The sequence below is a fragment of the Lampetra planeri genome, chromosome 18, assembly GCF_965212315.1.
Source record: "Lampetra planeri chromosome 18, kcLamPlan1.2.h2, whole genome shotgun sequence".
Classification (NCBI taxonomy): Eukaryota; Metazoa; Chordata; class Hyperoartia; order Petromyzontiformes; family Petromyzontidae; genus Lampetra; species Lampetra planeri.
Window position 1 is genome coordinate 4,866,739 of NC_136124.1, and position 17,794 is coordinate 4,884,532.

A 17,794-nucleotide genomic window follows, 5' to 3' on the forward strand; every position below is an offset into this window, starting at 1 on the left:
GAACAAAAAAATATAAGACAATCACAACCAATGGAAAGTGTCGACTTGTACGAACGCCTCGCCCCGCTGCGCACCTGTGAGCATGCTGCTGTACATCATTGCCGGGAAGTAGTGGTGGAAGTAGAGGACGCGACCCATCGTGAAGAATGGCAGGTAGTGCAGCATCCAGCCCAGGAACAACCAGAACCCGGCGTCCATAAACTCTGGGGTGCGGGCTGGGTGAGGGGATATATTTAGAATAATGAGAAACGCATCTTGGCCCTGACGTGTAGGCTTTCACAGGTAATACAGTAAAACCTTGGATTGCGAGCATAATTCGTTCCGGAAACGTGTTTGTAATCCAAAGCACTCGTATATCAGTTGTGATCACGTGACGTTCGGCAGACAAAGCGTATACACGTACTACTCGTGTTGCAAGACCTCGCTCGTTTATCAAATTCATATTTATTTTAAAAATGTGCTCGTCTTGCAAAACACTCGCAGACCAAGTTACTCGCAATCCAAGGTTTTACTGTACTATAAATGGCGCGCGCCAGCCCAATTTCTTCACGAGAACAAATAACAAGTTCGACACACGCTCGTCAATACCACGGCCACCACGAGAACATCGAACTTGAACTTCTTTCACACCGTACATAGCCAACCGTGCTAATCGGAGGAGAGAAGAGAGGTCGGGACCTCAGAAAATAACTGGGGGCAGGTGCGAAGAATTTGTCGGTGACTTTCCACGGTTGCCGACCAACTTGGGCTAGACAGAGCTCATCAGCTTCTTCCGTTTTAAATCAAATGTGTCTCTTGTTGACAAAGGCGAGGGAAGCAAGAAGGAGATGGCAAGCCATGTGGAGTGGAATGAGGTGGGAACCATCATGACCAGTTTTTTTAACACAAAGATTGGAGTAAGCAGAGCAAGAAGGTTAAAACAGCAACGTGGAAACAGCGTCAGTAAGATTAAGAGGAAAAGATGCATGATATGGCGACGTTTCAGGTGATGAGTCTTCTTCATAGCAGAGAATTCTTGCAATTTGTTCTTGTGCACCACTGCCTTGCACCTCCGACGAGCACGGGTGGCTACGTATGGTGTGAAAGAAGTTCAAGATGCACACACACACACCGCCGATCACACAAAATTATGGTTACATGTCTTCGTGGAGTTGAAGCTGTGTCTTGTCTAACTGCAGTCTCGGCAACCTCGCATCAACCGGATGACGACACACACAAAGTAAGAATTAACACGCGTAGATATGCAGGGGGAAGATGAGCAAATGTGTAAATAAGTACCTTGTATGTATGTTGTACGTCGCCAACTGTGCTAATCGGAGTCTGTAGTAGTGTAGTGTATCGTAGTGTAGGGTATAGTGTATGCTAGTGTAGTGTGTAGTGTATAGTAGTTTGTACGTATGATGAACTTCTTTCGCACCATACGTAGCCAACCGTGCTAATCGGAGTGTATAATCGTGCAGTGTATCGTAGTGTACAGTACTGTATAGTGTAGCGTGTAATGTACAGTGGTTTCTATGTATGTTGGATTTCTTTTGCACCGTACGTCACCAACTGTGCTAATTGGAGGTGCGGGAATCCAACTGTGTTTCTGAGAACTGTTGTCATAGACTAAGTGTCTAATTCTCAAGGTCTCCGTGGTCAATACAAGTTGTCCTCGTTTCACCAGAGGCAGGCAAGAGAGTAATAATGTACCGGTCCTCAGTTGCTTTGAGAATTCCTGCCCAATTTGTAAGAGAATGGAGGAGTGGAGGAGAAGCTGCCCAGCGTGGTCACAATGCTCGCGGGAGGTCTGGGCACTGGGCACGCTGGCTCCGTTGTGTCGTTACCCAAGTAAGAAGGGGCAGTCCGAGCGCACGCTCTGTCGTCACATCTCACCCTGAAGCTTGCTGGCCAGGGGGCATCGGCGACGGATCGCAAACCCCAAGAAGCAGAACATCACCAGAAACACAAAGAGGCTGCCCAGGTTCCACCACCAAATTACCTGACCACGACACAAAACCGGTGATCAATGAGTAAGCACATAACACAGGTATATAAACAGGTATGCGATTATACCTGGACAGCTATCGCAGTGCAGAAACAAAGCACAGTCGTACTGTTCCTTATATTCTCCCCGCCTTCCCAAACCCACACACTGACCATCGTGGTGAAGCATGGTCAAATAACCGCCGTGACAGACACGGGGTGTGGGGGGGAGCCCCTCATCCAGCAGTGGATTCAACAATGCCTGTACATGCAGATACACTGGTAAAAATGTAAAACCTGCATTTGATGAGTTAAGCAAGAAAACTGCAGATAAATTACGAATGTTCCATTCATCGGATCACTGGACTGCATGCTGGATGTGCAAGTGTCTTATTATTATCATTCCAGCAATCCGTTTTTTTTAACAAAACCCCAAACGAGAACCGTGCGCAATTCTAACATGGACCAGTGTGCGCTGCTTTAATGGCAAAGCTGGTCCTCGGAGTGTCTGATCTCTCAATTTGTGCCCAAATCCAGCATCCCTGGGCAACCACTCGCACCTTCAACGTCAGCCACATCGCGGCTCGGCCAATTTGTGATACGTTTTCTAAGAACCGACACCCACTGCTCTCAATTTACACTCCGATCTGTTCCTCACCTCTCGTCCGCTGGAGCTGAATGCCAAGCAGGACTGATAGTGAGTTAGTAATTGAACGGAATGCTGAACATTTTTACTTTCCTTCACGTCGTAATTGGTACATTCGTGCGAGGACAAAAGGTGACAAAATGCCACTCACCGGATTTCCCAATAAGTACACGCGGTAATCGGTCTCATTAACGCCCGAAAACCGCTGGCCCTGAAGGAAAAAAGTAATTCGATTTTCTGAGAACACGTGCGTGTGCGTGTGCGCATGCGTGTGTCCATACATAGATACATGTGGGTGTGCGTGACACAGTTACATGAGACAATGAACTATTGATGTTCCAAACTGCAAAGAAAAATATGACCAGCAAAAATCAACAATGATGAAAAATAAGAATAAGTTTTACCCTTTACGGCAAAGAATCAGGTGTGAAGACGTTAAAACACCAAACAGATACCTTTTGCAAAGCATCAAGTCTGCATTAACCACACGCACTTGTGACAAAACATGCAAAGCAAACATGCTCTGATAATATATGCATTTTTCGATTTAAAGCTTTCGTGACTGCAGGGATTCATCTTCTTGGTTTTTTTCGGTAAAGTCACGTAGAAGGGAAGTAATAAAATAATAAAAATAAAACATAATAAAATTAAACAATTCTCACGACGTTTCGGCCACAACGCAAGCAGCCGTCCTCAGGTGAAGAATGAGACACTTCAAGCTAGGAACTTACATATAAGCTGGGTTGGGGTATAAGCTGGCTTGGGGGTGTTTTATTTTTATTATTTTATTACTTCCCTTCTACGTGACTTTACCGAAAAAACCAAGAAGATGAATACATGCATTGTCTTTGGAACTGATTGGCCTCCACCAGAGACAGCAAAAAAGTGAACAGCACAAAGACAATGCACTATCAGAGCTTTTCTAGCGCGGATCGAGCAGTTATATCTATAGGACGTTTTCTAGCAGTATCAAGAATGGCGTTCTCTAGTCTGACACTAGTGAGACTAGGCCATAAAGCAGGCTGTCTCTGGTGCAGGCCAGGCCAATCAGTTTCATAGACAATGCCATATATTATCAGAGCATGTTGGTTTGCATGTTCACCACAAGTACGTGTGGTTAATGCGGACTTGATGCCTTGCAAAAGGTTTCTATTTGGTGTTTGGACATCTAATCACCTGTTTTATTACCAGAAAGGGTAAAACCTATTTTTATATTTCATCATTCTTGATATTGGCAAAAAAAGGTCCGAAAAAATCTAAAAGTTCTGTAATGTGCATTTCAATAAGTAGCGTGTAACTTATATAGAGACGAGTCAACAGACGAATACATTGAGACGAATAGAACGAGTATATTTTTAAGCACATGTTACATTTAATCAGACTATCCACTCAGGCTCAGTGTGACTCACACATTGTGAAGCGGACCTAACTTTCAATAGGCTTCTGAAGATAGCACCTCCATAATTAATTGACTACCTTCAAAAAGCCGTACAGGATCAAAGGCAAATGGATGAATTATGGAATAAGGTTTGCTTAGGATCTCTAAAGCAATTGGATAGCAGATATCAATAAATATTAATGCTCGTAATTTATCAACATTTAATATAGAATTGATATAGTTCTAAAGTAAGATCTGGTGCAGATTTATATTAAAGTCAAGCGTAGGAGTATAGGCCGAGACAGTCTGTAGCAGCATCAACCATCCGGCTCCAACCCCTAGCGGTTCCTCCTGGCACTAGGCCCCAAAGTGAACTCCCTTCTTAGGGGCCCCTCCTGGCAAAGCCGCAGTAGTCTATGTTCAGTCACAGTCATGTTAGTTTCAAGCACTAGCACAATGTTTGCGAAGACATTTAAGAACGAAGGAATTTAGTCATGCCCTCAATGATCCTTTGAGCATCTGCGTCTCGGCTCTTTAAAGTGAGACAAAGTACAAGAACCTTGAAAGCACGAAGATGATGGCAACACCAAATACTGTGGGTTTGGCGATTCCACTAACCTTTAAGCCAGCCTCAGTCGTACTGAGACTTCTCATTATGAATCTCTGTTGCTCTAGATAATGCTACCAAGCTAAATGAACCGATCCCAAAACCCAGACATTCTCGTGACAAACTTGCACAAGAGACTGCACAACACGACGAGTCATGAACAGCCTGTCGTTTGGTTTTAACGCGGGAGACTGGAAATTCAACTGGCTCAACATCCAACACAAAGATGTCAAGATTTATACGACTTCATATGAAAGACACAAACAGGCAGCGGTCACGCGCTGGCTAAAACACTGCGCTGTTAACCTGGTTCCCTAAGTGCGATTCCCAGCCATGGCTCACAATGGTGCCGAGTGATTTCTGGGCCCCCCAAACCCACCCCCCCCCGTTTCACTAATCTGTGTCAGTCATGGCAGGTGGTCAGACCACCTCCCATGACTGACACACGACGCATAAAAGCCTGTAAATCCAGCAAAGGATTATTTAAAAAATTGCTTCGTAGTTTGACAAAACCTATTCACAGCAATGACCGCTGTGACAATAATGTGTGCAACAAAGTGGCGTGGAACTGCAAGCCAAATGCACGGTTCACTTTTTTTTCATATCGTAAATGATTTAATTATAACAACAACAAACAAAAAACCACCTTCGATCTACATTTCCAAGTACCAGAGGTGGAACGGTGCAAGAGTGGTTAGCTCATTGCAACCCGACTTAAATTCCTGGCCACAGCCAACGCCAGTGTCAGTTTGACACGTCGGCTTTCGCGACCAATATTATTCATAATAGAAGGGTTTTTTGGTTTAGATCACGTAAGTATAAATGTGTCGGAAAGCCACCACCACCCGACACAGCCAATTAGTAAGGTTTATCAAGTAAACAAAACATGCCAATTTGTTACTCATTCAACCAACCGGTGTGTTGGAGAGTAAACCCACAGCATTTAGAATTTGAGTACGTTTTTGCTGGTAATTACATCCAGCATCATCGGGCGATTTTGCCCAATGATGCTAGATGTAATTATCGCCGATGATGCTGGATATATTTACCAAGGAAACATCCATCGAATCACGTCAATTCATCGAATCGCGAGGAGAGCAAGACCTTCACACGTGTCAAAGAGAAATCAGCAACCAGAGCCTTACCCGGTAGTTGATGGGCCACTGCCACGGCTGTGAAGTCACTTCATTCTCCTTGGGTTTCAGCCCACTGTTGCTCTGCAAAAACCAAACCGGTGACATTTCACTACGATACCTGTAGAACCTCATTATTTTTATCATGCTTATTAACCCAGGAATGCCTCATTGAGTCTCAAGAATCATTTTCAGGACAGTCCTGGCAAGTTTTCACAGTAGGTGGGGGGGGGGGGGCAATGTTGCTAAGCATGATCCCAACTGAGTATATTGCATATAATATTTCAGCATTGGGATGTTTTGCCAATACCAATTACAATGTTTGTTTTTGGGTTTGTTTAGCAATGGGAGGAAACCATAGATCCCAGAGAAAACCCGTGCAGAACAGGGGGGAGAACATACAAACCCCCAAACACGATAGATGCCCGTGTTGGGAATCGAACCCAGGTGCTTATGACTGCAAGGCACAAGTTTCACTATTATGCCACCCCTGTCACCTCATCGCAACAAGCTCTATGTTCATCCCATGAGATTCTCTGGATTAAAAATAGCGGTAAATATTTAGGGGAGGACAGTTGCTAGCTGGGACTTGCACTTCCCCATTATTTTATTTTTAGCATTACCCTTACATCCTGTCATGTGCACACACACACACACACAGCCTGATCCATTTATAGACACCCCACTAGATGTCAAGTGAGCACCTTTCTTCTGCAAGAAATGAATGAAAACCGTGGAATCAACGGCGCCACATCTTACTGAGGAGAGTGTCACAAGATGTAACACTCGTATTGAGATCGGTGGGACGCATGTAGATGCTTAGAAATAAAATCCCATTTTCTCCGTAATTTCTTCACGTAATTTTAGTGGGGTATCTAGAAATGGATCCGTACCTTGTGTGTGGGCATTACTTAACCGTTATAGTCCTAGAGACAAAATTACCTCTGCCATGGGAATATGGAACGCCCACCACTATCTTGGGGCTGGTAACAAATAGGATAACCCTCAGTATGACTTTCTTGAGCAGATGAGAGTGGTGGGGCAGTAGTTTTCATAATGTCCTTTGAACCCGGTGTCCTGAGTTTGATTCTCAAGCATGGCTAACATCAGCGGTGAGTGACATCTGAACTATTCCTGGACCCCCTCCCACCCACGCCGTCACTAACCGGCACTGATCAGCATGGTGGACTATGTCCAAACGACCACAAAGACCAAACACAGTATGGGGAAAACGTCATCCAGCAGTGGATTGGCAAAATATTAAAACCTATTTTGAGACAATTTTTTTATTTACTAAAATACAGCACTCTAGGAGTGTGTAATAATACACCAATATTATTTAAGCTCACCACATGTGCATCAAATTATGTGTGGAAGAATCCGATGTTTTTGCACCCATATGTCGGATTTAACGGGTTCACGTGACCTCTGCAGGCAATAAGAGGTCACTACAATTACTACAAAGGTTATAAACACAATCGGTTATAAAATCGAATCGTGGCTCTGATCGTTCACAATTCATCGCAACTCTGGGAGAATTAATTGTTATACTCCTGCCACGTATCGAATAGACATTAACAATACATTTTTTAAACAAACAAAAAATAATCTAACTTGCTTCCCAAAAATCCTACCCCTTGTTGCACTCAATTTCTACCAGGTAAAGCCCACTGAGCTTTCTAGCTCTTTTTCAGAAGCGACCTGGCCACAAACGATAGCTCAACGAAGTGGGAATTTACAGCAGCCAAATACTAAAAACGCATGTTTCTAAATGTAGAGGGAGAAACCATGATGGGGGGACCTGGAGAAAAACCCACGCAACCACGGGGAGAGACACACAAACTTCAAATATACAGGCATCAGGGTTGGGATCACACCAGGTGAGGGAGGTAACATCTTGCCACCACTCACCTGCGCCATAACGATGTGGGACTCGATAAAAACCTCCAGGAAGGACGACTTGAACACTTCAAAACTGACGTTGGGCACTGCAAATGTGACAGCGTTAAGTGCATGCATGTATACCGTAAAGCATTTCGTTTCATGGCCACAGATAAAGGTGAAATGCTTTTGTGGAAAGTTGCAGAGAAATGTATATTTATTTTTGTTAAAAGTTATTTAGGCTAATGAAGCAAATGAAACTGTACAAACGAGTCAAAACAATCCAGAAAACAGGTTTTTTTTTGGGTCAGATCACGTAAATATATAAATGTGTCGTTAACCCACCACCACCCAACACAGCCAACTAGTAAGGTTTGTCACGTAAACAGAACGTGGCCAATTCGTTACTAGTACAGCACAACGGTGTGTTGGACAGCAAAGCCACACCATTTACAATCTGAGTACGACGTTTCGCCAGTAATTACAGCCAGATGAAACTGGTTGTAATTACTGGAAAAACTTTGTATGCTGATTGTAAATGTTGTGGCTTTGCTCTCCAACACACCGGTGTGCTGTACTAGTAACGAATTGGCACGTTCTGTTTACGTGACAAACCTTACTAATTGGCTGTGTCGGGTGGTGGCGGGTTTAACAACACATTAAAAAATCTACGCGGTCTAACCCAAAAAACCTGTATCATGGATATTGGTCGCGAAAGCCTACGTGTTAAACCGAGACAAAACAATATTAGAAAAATACAAACATGATGATTCATTAAAATAAATTCATTTTAATATGAATCCCGAACATTAATACAATACCACTTGGATTTAAATATGATTGGATATAGCATCTAAATCCAACAGCATCTCAAGATGAGGTGTCCAAGTCAGCGCTACATCCGCTGAACATAATATTAAAACTGTTAGACATGCAGGCACAGAGAGATGAACAGATATCATCTATTCACATCGGTTTAATTTCTCAGGCGACAGAATCGAAGGAAGACGTTTTCCACATACGACTCAACGATTATGAATTTGAAGTTAATGCTTGCGACGTAAAAAAAACAGCTACGTACTTTTTTTTCATCCCGGCATCATTGCATCAAAACTCACTTTTGGGATGAATATGCTCCTCCACATTCCAGAGGACGTTCCCCGTGTCCTTCTTATACGGGTTACAGGTCACCTCCATCTGATCGTAGCCCCTTCAAAGACACCACATCACAAAGACAAAGATCCCCACATAGCCATAGCAGACTGTTGGGGCAAGTGCTCTTAGCGAGCACCTATGAAGGCACGGCACACGAGGGGATGGGTGGCCAGCACCACGCCCGGCCGCCTTTGTCTCCTTAGTGGCGATTTTTACACATTGCACCAGGTATTCATTTGTGGCTGAGTCGACCTAGGGGAGACCCGGGACCAGTTCAGATCATCACTGGTGTTGGCCATGAGCGGGAATCGAACTCGGGTCACCGGGTTTGTAAGCGCAGCGTGCTAACCGTTGCACCACCGCCACCACAACACACAAAGATAAAGACAAAGATCCCCCGTATAGCCTTAACAGACTGTAGAGGTAAGCGCTGTTAGCGAGCACCTATGAAGGCCGGAACGGAACACGAACGAGGCGGTGGGTGGCCAGCACCACGCCCGACCGCCTTGGTCTCCCCAGTGGCGATGTCGACCTAGAGGAGGCCCAGGACCGGTTCAGATAATCGTCACTGGTGTTGGCCGTGAGCGGGAATCGAACCCAGGTCGCCGGGTTCGTAAGCGCAGCGTGCTAACCGTTGCACCACCGCCACCACAACACACCAGAGGTGGGACAAAGTCATTGTTATGCAAGTCCAAGTCGAGTCGCAAGTCATCAAATTCATGACTCGAGTCTGACTCGAGTCCAAGTCACATGACTCGAGTCCACATCTCATAGGTGGGACAAAGTCATTGTTATGCAAGTCCAAGTCGAGTCGCAAGTCATCAAATTCATGACTCGAGTCTGACTCGAGTCCAAGTCACATGACTCGAGTCCACACCTCTGCAACACACACACACAAACAAACACACACACAGCCCTGTCGCTAAAGCTTACTGACCCCCTTCAAGAGTGCACTCAACCGACCATTCAATCGCAACGGATGGATGAGACCACACCGTCACAAAGCAGGCAGCTTCCAGCACTCTGCATTTGCCAAAGAATCGATGAGGCACACAGCTGTAAAATTAATGGCGCAGATGCGCAGGACTTTTGGAATAAATAAGAAGCAATGAAGCAGTTCACTTTTTCTCTCCGTACCGTATTTCATTATCACTGTTCACTACGTTGCTGCTTTCTTCCTCTCCCTTGCAAGAGGCTAAAAGAAAATCATTATCATCCCACCCCTTTGCTCCACAACATCCCTTAAGATTACGGGGTGGGCTCAGTCAGTCGGTGATACTCTTCACATATTTTAGCTGAGAGCCCAGTGCGACTAAAAGTGTCTCTTTAGAGGTAAATCTGGGTTGCAAAGCAGACAGAATCCACAACATAATTCAGGGTCAAAATATTAAACAAAACAGAAACACATCGGGCACATCAACCCTCCGGTTGCCAAGCACCGACCCGCAGGCCGAAATTGCCAAGCAGCCTGCAACAAACAGCACGGATGCAGGCACGATCGTAAAACCGTTACTTGCTCCGAGCAAGGTTAACCGTAAGAGTTTGGGGGGGGGAGGGAGGGAAGAGATGACGGGAGGGAATTCCAAAGTGGGGCAGCGCGAGTGAAAAGAAGCAGAGGGGGGGAAGCATTGTAAATGTGAAGTTTTATAAATTTCAAGTTCAAGTTCATTTATTAGGTATAGCCCTGTGAGCCATTCGGCTCTTGAATCGGGTGCAACCGCAACAAACAAAAAAACTAAAACATGAACAAAAAACATCTTAAAGTGAATATGTGACTAAGTGCAAACAGAAAATCCAAGAAAAGACAGCAAAATATTGCAGAAAAAAACACCGTACACCAACGCTGTGCGCAAAAATCCCAGTGGGATGCAAGTCAAACAACAACAACAATTATTATGACTGTGGGAGGTGGGCACCCTGCGCCGTGGGAGGGAGGCTGGACAGGCCACTGCGCCCACCCCCGAACGCGGCTCTCACCACTTGGGCAGCGCCTTGGAGTGTGAGTGCAGCAGGCAGCCTGTGGAGACGTGCACCAGGCGCATTCGGCTCCGCACCACCCCAAGCGCCTCCCCCGTCGCGCCGCCCACCACCTCCACGCGCCATAAGTCGTTGGAGTCCCCCGTGCCGTTCTGAGGCCGGCACAGAGACCACGTGCATCGTTATTGTTGTTATTACGACTACTGCTCGACTTGTTTACTCATGAGAGACTCACGGAGTCACCAAGAATCTTTGATCGGGAGCGTCCTGCCTCCTGACGACGCGTTTTACAGTCGGGGGCGACGTTGCGATGTAATAATCCCAAACGAGAGTTTTGCAGGTAATAATTTGTTGTGTTTTTTTCAGCTATGGGAGGAAATTGGAGCACCCGGAGGAAACTCGTGCAGAACAGGGCGAGAACGTACACACTCCGCACAGAAAAGTGCTCCAGTCAGGGATCGAACCCAGGGCCTCCCTGCTGTGAGGCGAAAGTGTTACCACTGCACCATGCTGCCATGCGCACACCCACACAGATATACACAGCTGTATACACACATATACACATATGTATACCCAACATGCAATGAAACAGATTTTCCCACAGAACCATGAACATACACACCCCACACACACATATACAAGGACAAAGATCCCCCTATAGCCTTTAACTAACTATTGGGGAAAGTGCTGTTAGCGAGCACCTATGAAGGCCGGCACGGCACACAAGGGGGTGGGTTACCACCCCCTTGTCTCCCCAGTGGCGGCGTTTACACATTGCACCAGGTCCTCATGTGTGGCTGAGTTGGGCTCAGGGAGACACGGGATCGGTTCAGATATTCGCCATTGTTATGGATCGTGAGCGGGAATCGAACTCAGGTGGACGGGTTTGTAGCGCAGCGTACTAACTGCTGCGCCACCGCCACACACACACAAAGGCAGGCGAACCGATGGGCCGCTCTGTAAATTCAGACTCTCACATGGCAACAAACATAAAACCGAGAACTATTTCCACGACAGATGTTGCGAGGGGCTTCGGGGACTCTCACAGGAATGGCGGTGTTTATTTTTATTCCATTATATTTGTTTACATTCATTTACACTGACAACCCGTTAAGATTTATTTTCAAGTTACCGTTTTTGCCCTTGTTCTGCACCATCGTTTTTAGGCATTCGATAATGGTGGACTTCCGATTGGTTACATTAACAGCGAGCGAGTATGTTGGACGCATCCGAGGCCGTAGACTATCCATCCCGGCTGGCGGACGAGAATATTTAAAAAGAGCTGCTCCTGTAGCAACAATGCAACTGGTATACAAAATATATATCAGTTTTATTCCTCTTCTTGGTTCTTTTGGTAAAGTCACGTAGAAGGGAAATAATAAAATAATAAAAATAAAACATAATAAAATAATTCTCACGACGTTTCGGCCACAACGCAAGCAGCCGTCCTCAGGTGAAGAACATGTCTGTCGGAAAGACAGCGTCTGAATGGGCACCACCAGGCTTGACAACGTCGTGAGAATAATTTTATAATGTTTTATTTTTATTATTTTATTATTTCCCTTCTACGTGACTTTACCGAAAGAACCAAGAAGATGAATCCCTGCAGTCACGAAAGCTTTAAATCGGAGTTTTTATTCCTTTCAAAATAAGATTTTATAATCATCCAACGTTAATAATTTATTACACATTCTAACTAAGGGCTGAAAGCGTTCATGCATGAGCTCAGTCCATCCGTCTGTTCATGTGTATAAAGTGGAGGGTCACGATAACTCTCGTAAAGATGATACAATATTCGCGAACCTTCAGCATAAAGTTGCACCGATTTAAAAAAAACGGTCAAATTTCATCAAAGGGATGCCACTTAAAAAAATAAGATTTGTTGGCCAAGGCAATGACACGTCATTTGACATCATCTCGTTGTGCAGCTTGGAATCTATTGTTATTTCTAATTTCAAATGTGTTACAGAATCCATGCATATGCATTATTTTTAATCGTCATTTTCATCTTTGTACGAATGTTAACAAGAGTGCAAAAGGTCTGAATATAAATTTCGCCAAAATACGTTTCCACATTCATAAATATCGCCTCTGAATTTGTATGCATCGACAAACGCAGCATAATCATTGTGATGTTACGCAATGACTGGAAACAGTGACTCGCTGATTCAGTCAAATTGTAATATATCCTGATATTACCTAGGCCTTCGGAATTATCCGGCCACAATTTCAGTGAACTGGCTCAATCAGCTTCATCCACCAGCAGCTCGCCACTCTGACAAATCCAAGCATAGTCCGACACTCAACTCACTTGCAATTTCGTGAAAATAATGAAGCACAGCATGGAACTGACAACAAAATAGAATGCCCTAGCCAGAGCTCGGTTGTTAATCTATTACGCTGCGATGAAATTACCAAAAATGTTCCAATTGCAAGTGGTTGAAGGGAAAACATCGAAGGCGCGCAATTGCTTTTGCGTCTACACGCTGTTAATATATCTACATTATCATCCATTACCGGTTACCGACGCAGGACGCTTCCAAGGTTATTCGTGGGGGTCATTGTAAACGTAAATAAAGCACGGGCCGAGCCACCATGGCCATACCTCCCCGTAGCCGGTGACCTGCCAGTGCTTCGAGGAGAGGGGAGCGCGCTCCTTGTGACTGTGCAGATTCCTCTTTGTTCTGTTGGCGCAAACACAAACCCAACGTTCCTTGTTAGAGGTGCAGCAATCCACCACCCTTAGCTCCCCGATGCCCCCCACTCTGTCCGAACCCTCCACCGAGCCATTACCACTGTCACGATTCAATTGTCACAACTGAAGATTACGATTCATGCAAATGATTGAGAGACCAGGCATCAGCACCATTACCTTTTAATTTAAAAAACGCATGAACGTCGCGACACGTATGGATTAGAGATGGAACAGATTCCCCCAGCCACCCAGCAATTTGATGTATCGTCGCGATTCTTGGCTTCAAATTGACTCAAGAATTAGTTCTCTTTTCCTTGCGGTGAATGGTAGTAGCCTCTAGTGGCTGGAGGGATCACGTGAACCCATTGCAATGTAACAGAGATGAATCGAAAATCGTCAATTCGTACACGCACGATTGGATGCATGTATCATGAGCTTAAGAATCGATATTAATTGATGAATCAATGGGTCATTATACCCCTATCCCTCGTGTACATTTTCCACTCCAGGAGGCTAGTGGCATCAGTGATACATCACAATGGCAATTTTTTAAGGACAGCTTTAAATTTGTGATAAAACCAAGTGCAGCTCAAAATGGAATAAATGCCGCAGTTATATAATGCATGCATTTATAAATGTGGACTAACAGTTTAATCAAATTCACTTCTGTTCCGTATATCACAGCGCTATTGAAAATGATCGATGCCTTGGGTTTCCTGGCTGGGCTCCTTTCTCCCCAACAGTAACTCCTGAGTAGTTGTGTGACATTGCCATGGAAACTAACTCGGTAACTGGCTAAATTGGGATTTCCCGTGGAAGAAATAAACATTGAATTATAACTGCGGAATGAGTTAATAGGCGGCTACGATGAAAAGGGTGAGGGTAACAAATCCTGAAGACGGACCACGGGTGACTTAACGCCAGAAACTCCAGCAGCTCTTCAATACAATTTCCCGTTTTTTTATCTCATCCTCCCTTGCTTTGCACTATTATTATTTGAATCCTCATCATCATCGTCATCATCGTCGTCTTCATCACGCCTGCGGCACATTCTGGCGCAACTCACGCGACGTGCTCCAGGCGGATGACGTCTCCATTCTGCACGAGTTCCGGGGGTTCGCTGTCACCTGCGAGGGCGATCGGCGCGGATATCACCCTCATTAGCGCGGCCACACGCACCCAGCCGACGACAGCTGCCACGCTCATTAAACATCACGAGTACCCCCTTCGAATAATTGATATCTCCCTTTTTACTTCAGGGACGCGGCATTCAAATACTTATTATCTCTCTCGAATAGCGCCGCGCGCTCTCGCTCGCTCTCTTACTCGGATTCCGGTCGTGCTTCTTGACGAGCCACATGTTGTTGTGGTCTTTGTGGGTGTAGGCGGTGATCTGTCGGGGATGACATCAAAGGATAGCATGAGGTGAACAAACAAACCAAAAAGGCTCCTGTTTCTTCAAAGCCTCGAAGCGATGCTTTCCCGGGCTAATTTCGGTGACCCAACGCGTCTTTGTGCTTGGCGCACTTCGGTCCGCCCCCACTCCGGGCTTCCGTGCAATTTTGTTGGGAAATAACGAGACAAAAAAAGTGCATTTCCTGAAAGCAGAAATGTATGCCCTCCTATTAAATGCTGCCTATGTATTCTGCGCACTTGCAAGATTGAGTGATGAAGTAAAGGGAAATGCGCAGCCCTGCAATTACTTCCTCATGCTGCGGTTGTTATAAAGGCAATCAACTACAGGTAGCTCTAGAAGGCCCCTATAGAGGGTATTTCGCCTACTCTTCCACGCTGGTCATACATCTTGGAAGATGTAGGTGTACCCATACTTTACCCCACCACACACAACCTGCCTATCGACTATATGCGGTGAACTTGCACAAATGTCTCAACTGCCGCCCTGGAAGATCGAATCAAACTGCTATTGCAAGTTACACGATGGCAGTGGATGGGAATAATAATAATAATAATGCCCTTTATATAACCAGGAAAGCCTCACTGAGTCTCAAGACTCTTTTTCAGGAGGGTCCTGCATTGTGCTGCTTGGCCAATTCCATTCATAAGTGTTTGGCATGCGGGAGGAAACAAGAGCACCCAGTGAATTCCTTGCTGCACCACCATCTCCTAACCACCTTGACTCGAACCTACAAAATCTTCGTATTTCCAGGCAGTCTTCCATCTAGTTTCCAAGAGCTATCAAAAGCGGGCACATTCAGGATGATTTGGTTCGATAAGAGCATCATCCCTTGATAAGAGCGTCATCGGATGATGGGATCATTTTGGCACTATGAAGAACAACTGCCGACTTGTGTCCGCTCCCCTCTGCATGCCCAGTAAAGCCTTAATGTTCGCAGGGGATGCGTTCCTTGAGAACGGCATGAATATTACATCTGCGAATATTGATATTTAAAGCTTATGAGCAAAATTGGTTTGGGGGGCATAAACAAAATGTGACGTTTACACAAAAACACATAAAGTGAAAATATCAATGAATAATTAAGAAAATATTCCACACTTGAACACGTGATAAATTAATGAAGATGCCCAGTTTAACACGTAGGCTTTCATGACCAATATTATCCATAATAGAAGTGTTTTTGGTTTAGATCGCGTAAATAGAAATGTGTCGTTAAACCCACCACCACTACCCGACGCAGCCAATTAGTAGTAAGGTTTGTCACGTCAACAAAACATCCCAATTAGTTACTCGTTCAGCACACCGCTTGTGTGTTGGAGAGTAAACCCACAACATTTACAATTCTAGCATGACATTTTGCCGGTAATTACAAGCAGCCTCATCAGGCGACAGCCAGAATTGTGGAGAAGTCCTGTTTCGGTCTTAAATAGGGGAGTGGGGGGGTAAATACGCAGTGTTATTTGAACTCACCTTCAATGGCGATGATCGTAAAGGAAAGCGCTCGTGTGTAAATGGGGCGGCAGACAGAGGCGGACCGAGAGGGAGAGCGGCGTGGCGCGTTGGGGGGCATTTTCAGGATCCGCGACGCTCACACGCCTCACCACTTCTTGTCGGGTGGTTGCAAGCTTAATGGCGGCGAACATTTAAAATGCAACCCACGGCGAATTTCAAATCGCACGACGCGAAGAATATATCGCGAGGACGCAAAAACCGTGATCGCAACATCCGCCAGTGTCGAGAATTTACCATGTTTCTAAATTGTTGTTGTCCACGGCGCAAAGCGTTGGTCACACTTTGCGTCTCAGTAATGAAATGGCAGATTTGCCGGTGGTAATCGAATGTCACGGATGCGAGCCACCGCCAGCCTTAAAGTGTCACGAGACATTTGTGACCCCAACGCGAGCGATGCTTAATGCCCTTGCGGAAAGCGCCGACGTGATGTCACCGGAGCTGAATCGCGAATGTCGTTACCTGCTGCTGCTTGGCCCCCACGCCCTCAGGGTAGAGGTGCCAGTGTGAGTGCAGGTAGCCTCCCGCTGTCCGCACATTCTTCAGCGTCACCACCGATCCGTACGCGATGTCTGTTTGTGGACAAACACCACGTCGCGTGTCAGCGAGCGCTCGAGCATTCAGGTCACTTGACAAACATGAACAGAAGAATATGAACAGAGTGGCCACGTGGTTCAGAGGTCTCGGAACCTAGCTGGCACCGCTGAGCTCCTGGGTTAATATCTGAGGTTTCAGCTGCACGTGATGATCACCTATTGCTTCACACCAGAGGTGGTCGTTGTTATGCAAGTCACAAGTAAGTCTCAAGTCTTTGCTCTCGAGTCCCGAGTCAAGTCGAGTCAAAGATGAGGCAAGTCCAAGTCGAGTCTGAAGTCATCAAAATCATGACTCGAGTCTGACTCGAGTCCAAGTCGCATGACTCGAGTCCACACCTCTGAGGTGGGACAAAGTCATTGTTGTGCAAGTCACAAGTAAGTCTCAAGTCTTTGCTCTCGAGTCCCGAGTCAAGTCGAGTCAAAGATGAGGCAAGTCCAAGTCGAGTCTGAAGTCATCAAAATCATGACTCGAGTCTGACTCGAGTCCAAGTCGCATGACTCGAGTCCACACCTCTGAGGTGGGACAAAGTCATTGTTGTGCAAGTCACAAGTAAGTCTCAAGTCTTTGCTCTCGAGTCCCGAGTCAAGTCGAGTCAAAGATGAGGCAAGTCCAAGTCGAGTCTGAAGTCATCAAAATCATGACTCGAGTCTGACTCGAGTCCAAGTCGCATGACTCGAGTCCACACCTCTGCTTCACACACACACAAAGATGTCGTATGAAATACATTTTTTGCGTGTAACTTGTAAAACTGTCAACTCTCAGAATTTAAACGATTTGATTTACGGCCATGTCACAAACATATAAATGACTTAGCACATGACGAAATGCATTTCC

The 17,794-nt window shown here is 45.5% G+C and overlaps 1 protein-coding gene across 2 annotated transcripts in view; it reads right to left on the bottom strand.

The window, feature by feature from the left end:
- Positions 1-17,794, bottom strand: part of LOC144723520 (protein O-mannosyl-transferase 2-like) — a 45,849-nt gene that overhangs the window by 7,109 nt on the left and 20,946 nt on the right. Inside the window, exons 9-19 of one of the 2 annotated variants that reach the window (XM_078602337.1) lie at positions 16,826-16,935; positions 14,764-14,830; positions 14,504-14,564; positions 13,348-13,426; positions 10,743-10,894; positions 8,729-8,820; positions 7,641-7,717; positions 5,742-5,813; positions 2,763-2,822; positions 1,876-1,981; positions 75-215 (exon numbers count right to left, since the gene is read on the bottom strand). In XM_078602337.1, the coding sequence (XP_078458463.1) occupies positions 75-215; positions 1,876-1,981; positions 2,763-2,822; positions 5,742-5,813; positions 7,641-7,717; positions 8,729-8,820; positions 10,743-10,894; positions 13,348-13,426; positions 14,504-14,564; positions 14,764-14,830; positions 16,826-16,935 (1,017 nt within the window). The remainder of the gene's footprint in view (positions 1-74; positions 216-1,875; positions 1,982-2,762; positions 2,823-5,741; positions 5,814-7,640; positions 7,718-8,728; positions 8,821-10,742; positions 10,895-13,347; positions 13,427-14,503; positions 14,565-14,763; positions 14,831-16,825; positions 16,936-17,794) is intronic. The other variant, XM_078602338.1, reaches the window with a different exon arrangement.